We start from the raw sequence: 13,977 nt of genomic DNA, 5'->3' as shown, positions 1-13,977 counted from the left end.
ATGCGTTTTAATAGTTACACTCCTGGGACTGTCATTGCTCAATAAAAGTGCATGTGGGTGGAAATCGGGTAAATATTGCATTTATAGAATATCAGGAGAACTGACTTAAATAGGGCTTGCTTGTTGTGTAGTCTTGCCTTAATCTTTGTATTCATGCCTGTCAGTTTGAGAGAAGCATGTGGCCCCGAGGGCTTCCAAAGTTGAGTAGCCCTGGTCTAACCCCATCACATTATGTCTTAATTAAACTCTTTCCAATATGTTAAAGGGGGTCTGTCCTGGTTAAAAAATACGACACTTTAAGGTTGCTACACACTAATCATATTGTAGTGTTAGTGAGAACCTTTTCTCTGTGTTCCATGTTGTTCAAAAGCCTAAAGTCACAGCAAAACAGTATTTAATTGAAAAAATTCCCCCATCACGAGGTTGTGAACAAATGTAAAAAAAATCATTTGGCAGGGCAGTGCTGGCATTAGGCATAAGCAAACTAAACAGATTGAGCAGCTCAAGGGGGCTCCGTATTTGCTTTCTTAGTGTTGGCAGGGGGCGTGCCCCAAAATATTCCTGGTTAATAGGGTAATACAGCCTCTGAAAGGGTAAGTCTTTAAAGAAAGTTAAGGGTGTGCAAACAGGATGATTAAATAGCCTTCTCAACTACTTGTTACCACAACAATACTATAATTCAATAATTTAAGAATTTACTGATGAATTTTCTAAGATGCTACGGCAAACCTCTTTCACAAGAAATACATTTGATTAAAGAGGTATGAACATGTTAACGTGAATTTATCAAATATGCTGTAACGGTAAAATCGAGTGTGTGACATCCTGGCTTCACTGTGGTCAGAGGGAGTTGTATCATAGATTTTAAAGGAACCAGGATTTCACCTAATATTCTACTTAAGCGGGAAACACCATGTAGTTATTGTTGTCATCTTTTAAGATCTTCAGAGGGGTAGCCAAGTTAGTGTGTACCAATTTAAAAAACAACAAATAGTCTAGTAGCACTTTAAAGCCTAACAAAACATGTGGATGGTATCATGAGTTTTTGTGGGCAAAACACACTCCTTCAGATCACTGGAGTATTAAAAGTCCAGATCCACAAATAAATAAGGGAAGGGGGAGGAGGGAGGAGAGGAAAAAGGGAAAAAAAGGCAGTGAATAGATTGTTCAAGTTACTAAAGGCTTATAAGAACAATTAGCACCCCCATTGTTTGGTTGGTTAATTGAGTAATTAAGATGTGAAATCTGATAAGAATTCAACTTGTCAATGAAGTTATGTTCCAACCCTTCCCTGTGTATTTGGGGCGTGGAATTGGCCTGAAACAACAGAGTGACTTGGAAATCCATTAATGAGTATCCAGGCAGAGTAACGTGTTCTCCAAGAGGTTTCTGTGTGTTGCCTTTTAAGATATCTCATTTTGTGTCCATTGACTCTTGTAAATCTATTCACTGGTTTTTTTACTCCTCCCCCCCTACCCGTTCCCTTATTTATTCTTGGATCTGGACTTTTAATACTCCAGGGTATGTCTACACTACAGCGCTAATTCGAACTAACTTAGTTCGAATTAGTTAATTCGAACTAAGCTAATTCGAACTAACGCATCTAGAACTAAAAACTTGTTCAAATTAGCGTTTTGCTAATTCGAACTAGTGCGTCCACATTAAGTGGACCCTGAACCAGGCTTAAGGATGGCCGGAAGCAGTGCCGGTAGGGCATCAGAGGAGGACTTACAGCGTGGAGATGCTGTCTCAGGCTAGCCGAGGGCTGTGCTTAAAGGGTCCCGACCCCCACCCCGGACAGACAGTTCTCAGGGGTGCCCCGCTTGCAAAGCAGTCCTGGCTTGGAGTGCCCTGAGTGCCCACACTGGGCACATCACAGCACTCGGCCATCAGCCCGGCTGCACTTGCTGCAGGCTGCCATCTGGGGAGAGGGGGCAATTGGGGGGCTGCAGGAGAGCTTCCACCCCCAGAAGCCTGCAGAGCCAGCCCAGTCCTCCCCATCGGGGGCTCGTGCCCCATTCCTCCCTCACCTCCTTCCACTTACCCTTCCCTAGCCCCTCTTCTTGATGTACAAAATAAAGATAACGTGTCTTCCAAAATGGAATCTGTCTTTATTGAACAAAACTGGGGGAGACTGGGAAAAGGAGGTGGGAGAGGGGAAGAGAGAGGGTGGGAGAGGGGAGGGCAACTAAAATGATCAGTGGTTGGGAACAGGTCCCATATGAAGAGAGGCTAAAGAGACTGGGACTTTTCAGCTTAGAAAAGAGGAGATGGAGGAGGGACAGGATAGAGGTCTCTAAAAGCAGGAGTGGGGTGGAGTGGGTGCATACAGAAAAGTTCTTCATTAGTTCCCATAAAGAAGGACTAGAGGACACCAAAGGAAAGGAATGGGTAGCAGGCTTCAAAGTAGTAACAGAAAATTGTTCTTCACAAAGCAAAGAGTCAACCTGTGGAACTCCTTGCTGCAGGAGGCTGTGAAGGCTAGAACTGGAACAGAGTTTAAAGGGAAGTGAGATCAAGTCATGGAGGTTGGGTCCATGGAGTGGTATTAGCCAGGGGGTAGGAGTGGTGTCCCTGCCCAAGGTTTGTGGAAGGCTGGAGAGGGATGGCACGAGACAAATGGCTTGGTCACTGTCTTCGGTCCATCCCCTCCAGGGTCCCTAGGGTTGGCCGCTGTCGGCAGACAGGCTACTGGGCTAGATGGACCTTTGGTCTGACCCAGGACGGCCATTGTAAGCTCAGGGCTCAGGGTCGGGGGTCTCAGTGGACACCCTTGATTCTCTTGCACACTTGCTCCTGGGTGGCCAGGCTGGCAGCTATCCTGCCCAAGCAAGCCACTTTCCTGTGCCTAGTGCGGAGATCGTGGACGAGGTCCACGATGTCCGCACTAGCCCAGGTGGGTGCCCGCCTCTTGCGGTCCCAGGCAAGCTCCCGGGAGCCGCCAGCCTGGTCCCGGGAAGAGGGGGAGGGCTGGGGGGCATCGGGTGGGTGGCTCGATCCTTGCCAGGTGCAGGGTCTGCTGGCTGGGTGCTGGCAGGCTTCCACCTGGCACGGGCACCGTAGCCAGCCCGTGTCCCTTTAAGGGGTCATGGGCCAGGAGGGGGGCAGTAGAGTTTCCCTGGTGTTGGCCAGAGTGGCCACCAGGGAAACCTGGGGAGGGCTAGCCTCCCACTAGTTGGAATTAAGGGGCTACACAGCCCTTAATTCGAACTAGCTAGTTCGAACTAGGCTTAATCCTCGTGGAATGAGGATTACCTAGTTTGAACTAAGCGCTCCGTTAGTTCGAATTAAATTCGAACTAACGCAGCGCTAGTGTAGCACCTATCAAAGTTAGTTCAACGTCCATTAGTTTGAACTAACTTTGTAGTGTAGACATACCCCCAGTGATCTGAAGAAGTGGGTTTTGCCCACCAAAGCTCATGATACCCAGAGTCGAAACTAAGGTTTTCTGCACGTGGGGCAAGCTACCGAACTGTCCCCTCTCTCCCCCAAAAAAGATAAAGTTCTTAATTTGTTTGTATTTTATATTGAGATTGCAAATAGATGATAGTAAAGATATAAATGAAATAATATTTTAACTTTCTAATTTTTAAGTTTGCACCCCTAAATGTACTGCGCCTGGGCTGAGTGCCCCACTTGACCCATCCTTGTTACAGCCCTGATGATACCATCTACATGTTTTGTTAGTCTTTAAGGTGCTACTAGACTATTCGTTGTTTTTTAAGGTCAAGACCTGTAATCAATAACCCACACTATATGCAGAATAACCCTATTTCAGGCTTATTGGCACTCTTCTCAATCTATTTCTACCAGGCCTACGTAGAACACTCTAAAAAAACCAATAAACAGCTTTCAAGCAATCCAAGGTGTGGCAGAAAATATGCCTCCAAGTTTTATTTCTTCCACAAATAAATGATTTTCCCGCTCTCTATATTATACTCAACCCACAAAAAACTATACAGGCCCAGCACTGGCAGTAGTCTAATATGAGCCATTAAAGTAAAATGACTTGTCTCATTAAAGACCTGTGACTATCCCTTTCTAGTGCTATGTTATCAGTGTTTCTAGCCTTGACACTTCACCGTGTGTGAGTAACGTTGCCATTACAAAAAGGCATTGTGGCAGGGATTTGTAAGTCTACTGTTCCTTTTGCAGCATACAAAATAAAACATCATAAACCGATATTTATGAAATTGCACAAGCAAAGAGAGGTACTGAAAACATTCTAAACCTTAATGTGGTCAGAAACTTGGAAGTTATTGTCCCTAACACAATGGAAGAAGGGTTTTTGGAACGGGCAACTGTGCACTAAGAATCACTTTTAAATAACAGGGCTGTTAAAGGTTTCTTTCAAAATATTTAGCTAGGCTTCCTTTTGTAGTTTTGTTTTGTTTGCTTCTGTATGATGTATAATGAAGAGCTGAAAGACTAGGTGATGCTTACTGATAACCAGTTACCTGGTGCCCAGCCTGATCAGAGCAGCCTTGCCAGGCTACACCACAGAGAGCAGTCCAGGCAAGCTAGGCTGAAACAAACCTCCTTCCACAGTGTGGCAGACTCTAACCACATGGGCCAGAGCAGCCTGACCAGGCCCACGTGTAGTTTAATCCAGTGTTACTCAAACTGTGGCTCGCAGCCCCCGGGGGGCCTCAGATGGATTAGGTTTTTCACTTGTGCCCCTTCTGCCCCAGTCAGTAAAGAGCGGCAGGGTGGTGGAAGGCAGCTGCAGGCAAACCGCGCAGCCTGGCCGGGGCCGTGGGACTCCAGGAGCGCAGCTCAGCTGTAGGAGAAAGCAAAGCGGCGGGAGAGCGTGGCCAGCGCTGGAGCACGGTTGCCGGGCGACCAAACGCTTCCCCGGCTTGGAGAGGGCGGGGTCCCTCAGGCAGCGGGCTAGAGGATTGGGTTGGGGCAGAGGACCCAGAGGTAAATAAGGCATGTGGGGGTCAGAGGAGGAGGCAGAGGAGACATGGGAGAGGAGTGGAGGACGGAGGAGAGAGAGAAGGAACCAAAGGGACAAAGAGCGGAAAAGAGGCACAGAGGAGAAAGAGACGGGTGGGAAGTTGCGTTGAGGACCACAAACGCCTTGAAGGAACCACAGCAGGGCAAGGAGTCTGGTGAGAAGGGAGGAAGTGACCCAGGGCAGTGAGGGTGGGGGAATCACACAAATTCATTGAGCGTTTTAGGGGGTCGTAGTATCAAAGTTTGAGAATCCCTGGTTTCACCAGTTAATATTTGAAACAGAATTTTACATCCCCAGGTTTACAAAAATTTTCAATAACTAATGAACATTTTGGAGAATTGTACAACAGTTCAGGATGTCAAAGTCAGAGCTGATTGATCTATTTTCAGTCTGTTGGCTTTTGTGATGTCATTGCTTGAGTTTTCCAGTCATGACCATGTCTTCCAGGCTGGGAACTGAATTTCTTGGCCTTCTTTAAAGAAAAAGAGCCAATGGGCACACTTGTCCTTCTTTCCTGGTAACTTATAGATAATAAGGATGTTAAATATCATTTACTTGACTAGTCAAGTACCCTCCTTCATTTTTCTTGGTTAGTCGACTAGTCTATAGTCCCCGGGGGGCAGGGTTGGCAGCCAGTGTGCTCCGGCCACATTCCCAAGGAGCCCCTTGCCATTCCACACTGCTGCCTCTTTATCAGGCTGGAGCTGGGCTGGAAGGGGTTAAAAAACATCTCCCCTCACTGACCAGCTGCCTATCACCCTGTGCTGCTGCCTCAGATAAAGAGGCAGCAGCCCCCATGTAGGAGGGCCCCAAGCTGCCAGACCTGGTGTGAGCTGGAACTGAGCCAGACTGCTGGCCAGCATGCTAAAAAATGTACTGGCAGGACTGGGGAATACATGTTGTCTATAGCATTAACCTACACTTTTGCTTTTGCTTATTGGTTAATTGACTACACTATTACATCCCTAGTGGATAATAAAATGAACAATAGTTAAGCTCCACTTAGCCACTTTTCTGGTATCAGTGATTTGTCCTTGATTTTGCTTAGTCGTGTCAGCATTTTTATTTGGGCCGCAAAGATAATTGATACATTTTGGACTCCACAATTCATTGCAAATGGCAAAGGTTGTATCTCCATGTGTAACCCCATATGAAATCCTTAGCACCCCTGTGACGGGGAAGAAGCTCCCCGCACTGCCAGCCCCTCCCCCGGAGAGGCGCCGAGCGGCACGGCGGAGCTGAGCCCGGGGGAAAGCCCCCGGGGAGAGGAGTGGGGGCGCGCGGCCGCAGGCGCGTCGGGCACGGTGGGTGGCGGGACCCAGGAGGAGGCGGACGGGAGACGCAAGGGGGAGTGGCACGCCCCTGGTGCGCCGGCTCAAAAAGGGGAGGGGCCAGAAGGGAAAGAGGCTGCCGGCATCCCCTTTCACTCGGCAGGCAACCAGGGGAGCGGAGCCAGAGGGACGGAGGAGGGGGTCCGGACCCACGCAGCCCTTGCCCAGGGCGACGAGACTCCCCAGCCGGGGGCACAGAGGATCGAGGCCGCAGATGGACGGCCCCACCTCCTGCACCCGAGGAGGACCGAAGGTCGGGCCCGACGGAGGGCCAACCCCCGCGGCTGGTTCGTGAGCGGGGCGGAGAGCGGGGGGCCCGCCAGAGCCCGCGGGCTGAGCGAAAGCCCGGGCGCGGCGGCCACAAACCCGGCGCCAGGACAGAAGGCTCAGGACTCGGGAACCGAGACTGTGGGTGGGGGATATAGGCGAGAGAGGGGACCGGCAGCGGCGGCGCTGACCGGGGAGGGCCCGACTTCGCCACAACCCCTATAAAATCCATGGACACAATTGTCATAAAGAGTGTATAGATTAGATTGCATGTTCCGTATGCATGTCTATCCGTCGTCAGTGCTGCACTGGAACAGTTGCAATGGTACAGTCAGTTCTTCCATCAGCATCCTGTTGTGCAAACTGCCTCACCAACCCTTGGCAAACTTAAGAACTAGCCACTATGGTACATTGCAAAGTTTACATTCTCATATAGAGGTAGCCTTTTATATCCTATGTGAGTCTATGTGCAAAACTAACTACAGAAGCTACAGAATGGTAAACTTTTATGACACTTCAATTTTAAATATTTTCAACTTGGGCTGAATGACACCCTAAAATCTGTTACTGAGACGTTAGGTAATGCACATTCAGCCAGGTCCCATACAGTATTGCAGCGCACAGCTTTTCCTGTATTGAAAAACCATCTTCTGAATTGAAAACTGTAATTTAGAAGAAATTTGGACCGAAACTCTCAATTTTTTAAAAGTATATCTGGAAAATAATACCGCTTAGCCAAAGCAGCCTCTGCCTACCACTCTACCTCTTTCTCCTCTCCCCACTACAGGCACTGCCTGCACTGGATGGGCTGGAGCAGCTCCTGCTGGTGGTGCGCCAGAGTACCCTGTGGGAGCAGTCTGGGTGTGTCTACACTGATGCGATTTTGCGCAAAAGCAGCTGCTCTTGCGCAAAAACTTGCCGCCTGTGTACACTGGCTGCGTGTTCTTGTGCACGTAAACTGATGTTCTAATGTAAGAAATCAGGGCTTCTTGCACCAGAACACTGATGCTTCTGCTCAGGAATAGCCCTTTTGCGCAACTGTTAGAGTGGCCTGCTTTTGTTGCGCTTCTCACTTGTGTACAGCTCCTCACCGACTTTTCTGTGGGTCTGCTGCCCCTGACCCAGCAAAGGTTCCTGATCCCTGAGTTTGGATCTTTAACAACACTTGCAAAAATATATCCCATGCAAATGAGTAAACGTTTGTACTAGTGCATTTCCTAAATAAAAGAAAGGTAAGTTGTAAAATGGCACGTAGCTATTTGAAGATCATAATGCAGTTGATTTTGAGAGATAACAGGAAGATAACAGGAACACTATCAAAAACTTGTGCCACAGCACTGCTAGATATCAGCAATAACTGTTTGAATACTGTAAGTATTAGGCAAGATGGTCAGGGATCTAACCGCACGCTGCAGGTGTCCCTAAAGCTTTGACTATTATTAGCTGTGCCTGGCAAACAGGAAATGGATCCTGTTCTCTTCACTCTCTCTGACTTATCTGGTACCAGGCACTGTCAGAAGACAAAGATTCTGGGTGGGATGCATGGGCATGCACAAGCATTTAAATGTGAGGGCTGTTGCAGAGGCACGTTAAATCCATGACTTTGAAGAAATATGGTGTATATCAAAATTGTGCTAATCAAAACTGCTTGGTTGTCATAGCTAGAGATTCATTGTAGCACAAAGCGATTGGCTAGGGGGCTGATACCTTCTCTGGCTGCACAGGGAGCGAGAGCCAGAGGAGCTTCCCTTTTCTGTAGGGTTGCCAACCCTCCTGGATTGGCTGGAAATCTCCCAGAATTGACTTTGGTCTCCCACAGAAACTACTGAAAACCATCTGGAAGATTTTAGGCTACTAAAAATCTGGTGGTGCAGCAGAGCAGGCAAGCCCTGTGTGGCTTCCAGAATCAAGCAGCAGCATGTCCGGTGCCTAGGCTCAGGTATGGCTCGGGAGCTTTCAGTGTGCACCCTGTCACGAGTGCTGAGACCGCAGTCCCCTTTGGCTTGTAATCACAGCCCCTGGGAGGGAGCTTCGAAGGCAGTGCTGTGCGCAGCGGCAGCATGCAGAGCTGCCTGGCCATCCTTGAGCCTAGGACGTGGCATGGTGGCTTTTCTGGAAGCTACCTGAGGTAAGTGCTGCCTGGCTGGTGCTCCCTTCTTGCTCCCCTTCCTGCACCCTAATCCTCTGCCTCAGTGCTTAGAAACTCCCCCATCTAAACTCCCTCCCAGAGCCCATACCCCACATTCCCTCATGCACCCTAGCTCCCTACCCCAACCCTCAACTCCCTCCACCACTCTAGTCCCTTCCACAGGGTGCCCCCTCCTGCTGCACTCCAATACCCTGCACCAGCACTGAGTCGTTTCCTGCACCCAAAGTCCCCTCCCCCAGAACTTGCATCCCAAGCTTCTGCCAGAGGCTCAGCCCAGCACCCCCACCCATACTCTGAACACCTAAGGCCCAGCCCCAATCCACCCCCCAACCTGCTGCCCCAGCCCAGTGAAAGTGAGCGAGAGTAGAGCACAACAAGTGTCCGGCCGGGGCGACCAGAGGCGGTGGGGGGCAGCAGAGCCCACGTGTGGGGGCCAATCTCCAAACGGGGGCGTGGCCAGGATGCGGCTCTCTCGTGGGGAAGCCGTTTCATGCTCTTCGGGTCTGACTGAGCGGGCGGGTTGAAGCACCCAGGAGCTTCGGCCCTGTCCCTTCCTGCTCGAGCCACTGCCATGCCTTCCAGTCGCCGCGGAGCTGCTCCCGCCCCAGAGACTCTGGCTGCAGGCCACGTGCTGAACATGGGGAAGGCTGCCCTTCATTTTCAATGCATATTCTGCCTTTTAAAACCCAGGGCGGGGTTCTTTCTGCCCCCACTGAAGTGCAGCAGGCTGGGAGGGATCATGGGACTGAGGGGAGAGAGGCTGGAGCAGAGGGAAGAGATAAGGGGCGGGTTACACATTGCAGAAGCTGCAGTTTCCTTTACTCCCCACTTGTCTGCCTTCTTCCTTGGCTTAGTGTTTTTCATTCTAAAACTATTTTCATATAAATGGCTTGAAATGCTGTCAAATTTTAAACCATTTGAGTTAGGGTGACCAGATATCCCATTTTTAAAGGGACAGTTCTGTATATATGCTCTTCTGCAGATGGCCAACTCAAAAAAAAAAAAAAAAAAAGGACAATTGTCCCATATGTAGCGCCCCCTCTCCACCTGGTTACCTTCTTTAAAGCCAATCTCCTTACAGGTTCTGATGGATAGGCCTGGGCTCTTCTGGATCCCGCCACCCACTCAACTTTATTTTTTCTGATGGATTTATTTGGCGGTGCCTCCACCCCCCTCACTCCTTCTTGGCAGGGTCACCAGGGCAGCTTGGGAGGAAAATTCTAGCCATGGGGAATCCCCATGTATTTGCCAGATAGTTGGAGACTCCCAAAAAATAGCACAAACACATACACTATATTAAACACAAGTATATTAAACAGGAGACAAATATAACAGACACAAATATAACAGGACAGGGTAAAACACTATTTTTAGGGTCTTCAGGCAGGAATCAGGCTGCTTCGGTCCCAGAATTTCCCCTCACCGTGAAGGGGTGCAGGGCTCAAGGGGCAGGCCACACAACTGCACCAAAATTCCAACTATAACCTCCTAGCCCAGCATTCAGACCCACACAGCAGGCCTGAACTAGCAGATGGAGCAGACTGACCTCCATTCCACGAGGAGTACAGCTAGTTCGGATTAGAAGCCTAATCCAAACTAGCAACTCCATGCCACGTGTAGCTGCGCGGCACAGGGTTCGAACTAGCCGGCATTTAAAAATGGCGCCGGCCGGCTTCATGCAAATGAAGCCCGGGAAATTCAAATCCCGGGCTTCATTTGCAATTGCGGATGACTACATTACCCCCGCTAGTCTGAGGTAGTAGTTTTCAGTATTTTGGTCTCTTGTCAGCAAAAGGGAAGTGTTCACATGAATCTCAAACACACGTTTGCTTTCAGGTACAAATGCGCATAAACATGTAATAGCATGACCAGCCTCCTAGAAAACTTTCTCCATGCCCTCCCCCATTTAAGGACCAGATGAACTTTTTTTTTTTTATAAAAAAAAAAAGTGGCTTATTTTAGCTCCCAACCACTTATGTGGCAGCGTCTATCATTTCCAAAACAATCATCGTACAAATCTGGATCTCTTAAAGTTGCCTCATAGGACTGGTTTTTGTTGAGACCAGATTGCCAGGAATATCACGTGGGAATCTGGTCCCAACAGCAGGATGAGGCTCTGATGGAAGTAATTTAGGAACAGGGTAAGCCAGGAATGGGCAAAATACAGTCTGCTGACGGGATGTATCCCTCCAGACGCTTGGATTTGGCCTGCCACAGCCCAGTGGGACTCTCAGGCAGACTCCCTGGCTGCTGTGGCCCCCATGTGTCTCTGTGACACGTGCCCACTAGACAGAGGGAAGCAGCCCCCTCCCCAGGCAAAACACCAGCATCCCCTGAGCCCGTTCTCAAGCAGGGAGCGAACTGTGAGTGTGTCCGACCCCACTGCCCCGTCCCTCCGCACGTGCAGCAGCAGAGGGGCACGCGCTGAGCAGCGGCACCGAATTCCAGGTCTGCGTAACCGAAACTGCAACGGTCGCAAAACCGGAGAGTTCCACTTGCTGTCGCTGCACCGGCCCTTAGGCCGATCGGGCCCCGCGCCCGGAAGTGGCGGCGAGTGAAGAGCCGGGCCCTGCTCCAGCGCTACGTCGGGCCGGGTACCCCGCGCGTCCCCCCGCCCCGCCCCTGCCGCGCGCGCGGCTTCTCCCCGCCGCCTGCCGCCCGTGCGCGGCGTTGCACGTGGGCGGGGCGGACGTGACGTCACGGGCCGGGGTTTTGAAACCCGCGCGAGGCACGTGGCGGGGCCTAACGGACTCCGGGGCCTGAGCGCGGCCCCGCCACGGGGAAGGAGAAGGCGGGAACCGGCTCGTGCGGCGGCGGGAAGGCGCAAAGGGCCAGGTGTGCAGGAGAGACATGGCAGGGCAAGTGCAGACCATGAGGGAAAGGGCAGGAGGGGCGGTGTCAGTGGGAGGGGGCCGGGGGATGCTGGGAGAGGAGAGGGGAAGGGCATTGGGGGCTGGGGGGGGGAGGTGCTGGGAGAAGGCTTGAAAGAAGGGGGGGGCATGAGGAAGGCCAGGATGGAGCAAATTGCGAGTGAGGGCTCAGAGGGGCAGCAGGGGAATGGGGCAGAGACTGGTGAGGGGGTGGGTTTTAGGGAAAAAGAGGGCAAAGGGAGGCACCAGGAGGGTGCAGGGCTAAGGGAAGGTGCAGGTGCCAGGGGATTCTGGGGTCAGAAGGAGGGGAGCGCTGGCCACCGGAAGCAGCACTGAATGGGGGAATCAGGGCAGGCTGGGGAGTTTGGGGGGCTGGTGGAAGCAGGGCTGCCGGGGGGGGGGTGAGGTTGAGGGTAGGAAGCTGGTTGGGGAAGATGTGAGAGAAGCGGCCGCTGGAAGCAGGGCTGGCCAAGGCAGATTGGGAGAAGTGGGGGAGAACTGGCTGTCTGGGAGGGGCTTGTGGGAAGTGGGGCCGGCCAGAGGTGCAGCAAGGGGAGCGGGGGGAGGAATGAATCGGCCTGCAGGGAGTGGGACCGACCCGATCCCGTTCCCCCCTCCCCCGCCACCCACAAAGCACGAGTCAGTCCGGCACAGGGATTCTGCTGTCGCGCCCCCCCCCCCCCCCCACCCCTGGAGTAGTTGTGAACTATCTGGCTGGTAGACACACTCATGCAGTCTGAGCACATTTACCAGCCAGGCAGTTTGAAACTACAAACTGATACACTAGTAATAATACAATTTACCTACTGAGAAAATACCAGACCTGTTATATTTTCATGTGTTTATATTTTTGGGCTGCAAAAAGCAGAACTGAAAAAAAAGGGTTCCAATTAAAGTAAATAGTTTGGGAAACCCTGGTCTAACCAGCTTTCTGTCTGTCTTACAGCCCATTTATCCAATCCGTATTTATTTGTATATTCATAGTTTGATCAATGAATATGCAAATATGCAAATGAACATTACTAGTCCTCCAAAAGTTTGTGATGGATTTACTGGTCCCCGTGTCAAAAAGTTTGGGAACCCCTGATCCAGCCCAATATCCTGTCTTCTGACAGTGACTAATGTCAGATGCCCCAGAGGGAGTGAACAGAACAGGGAATCATCAAGTGATCCCTCTCCTGTCACCCATTCCCAGCCTTTGACAAACAGAGGCTAGAGACACCATTCCTACCCACTAGCGTGGCTAATAAATATTGATGGACCTAACCTCTGTGTATTTAGCTGTACACTGCCAGAATTCTGAAAAGTTATTTTTTGTATTCTATGGCTATTCTCTGATTTGAGTGGAAGAGACAAAGTAAGAGTTCTGTTATGCAGGAAAGGAAGTGTATAGTTTTTAAAGCGTCACAATTATCCTTGCCATGATTGATCCGGCCCCTGTTTTGACATCCACATATTTCTGTACAGAATGATAAAACCTCCCCAAAAATGAGGAAAGATGAAAATGGTAAGAAGAGGAACAACAAGTCATCATTTAGTGATGAAGACAAAGAAGATGCAATGAAACGGGCCCTGCTAGAACAGGTAACTCCAGTATGATATTTGCAGATAACTTAAACTACCATGTGTAATAATTCCATAGAGTTAAAATATTTGGAGGCCAGAATCCAAAGAGCTCTCTCCCTTGTTATCCACCTGGCCTGATGTCTTCTCTGGTGGTTGTGGTCATTCATTTCTTTGGCTGATAAGGGATCTGATGCTTATGTCAATAATACCCATCTTGCCTTGATGTTGTGCCATTAATTTCAGGGGTATTGGATTTGACCTATTCCAGTGTAAATGAAAGAACAATTGGACCCAATGATCCGGTGCTAGTATTAAAAACTCACCTCAGAAAGGCACTTCTCATACATATTTACAAAGGCGAAGGCAAACAGGTGTACTTGAATTGAGGCAGCTGTAATTATTACCAATGTACTTCAAATTGCTTTTACAAAGGATAGATTTTTAGCAGCGTGCAGATAAACCAGGGAGTAAAGCTTATTAGCGATTCGTAAACTCTTTGGGTGCATTTACAGGAATTTCAAAATAACCAACGTTATTTCGAAATAACAATGTGCGCGTCTGCACAGCAATTCCATTATTTTGAAATAATTTCAAAATAACGCATAGCTTATTTAAAAAACTGTAAATCTCATTCCATGAAGAATAACGCTTATTTTGGAATAGTCGTAGTGTGGACGCTAGCTATTGTAGGTTGTTGCATCATAACACTACACGGGTATGATGCTATGCCATGTTCTTTGAGTACTTGGCAATCCAAACACACCTCTGTTGTCATGATCCAAACCAGTTCATACAGAAAAGAAGAAATTCTTAATTACTTAGTGGCACTTGAGG

The 13,977-nt window shown here is 49.7% G+C and overlaps 1 protein-coding gene across 3 annotated transcripts in view; it reads left to right on the top strand.

Moving 5' to 3' along the window:
- Window positions 1–11,175: 11,175 nt before the first annotated feature.
- LOC102456693 (uncharacterized) overlaps window positions 11,176–13,977 on the top strand; it is a 124,878-nt gene continuing 122,076 nt past the window's right edge. For 2 of the 3 annotated variants that reach the window (XM_075924616.1, XM_075924614.1), the window contains exons 1-2: window positions 11,176–11,565; window positions 13,045–13,161. In XM_075924616.1, the coding sequence (XP_075780731.1) occupies window positions 13,066–13,161 (96 nt within the window). In that variant the 5' untranslated portion in view covers window positions 11,176–11,565; window positions 13,045–13,065. The remainder of the gene's footprint in view (window positions 11,566–13,044; window positions 13,162–13,977) is intronic. The other variant, XM_075924615.1, reaches the window with a different exon arrangement.

This window comes from Pelodiscus sinensis, chromosome 3 (genome assembly GCF_049634645.1).
Source record: "Pelodiscus sinensis isolate JC-2024 chromosome 3, ASM4963464v1, whole genome shotgun sequence".
Classification (NCBI taxonomy): Eukaryota; Metazoa; Chordata; order Testudines; family Trionychidae; genus Pelodiscus; species Pelodiscus sinensis.
Note: the sequence above shows the minus strand (reverse complement) of the source record. Positions and strands in the feature narration are given on the sequence as shown.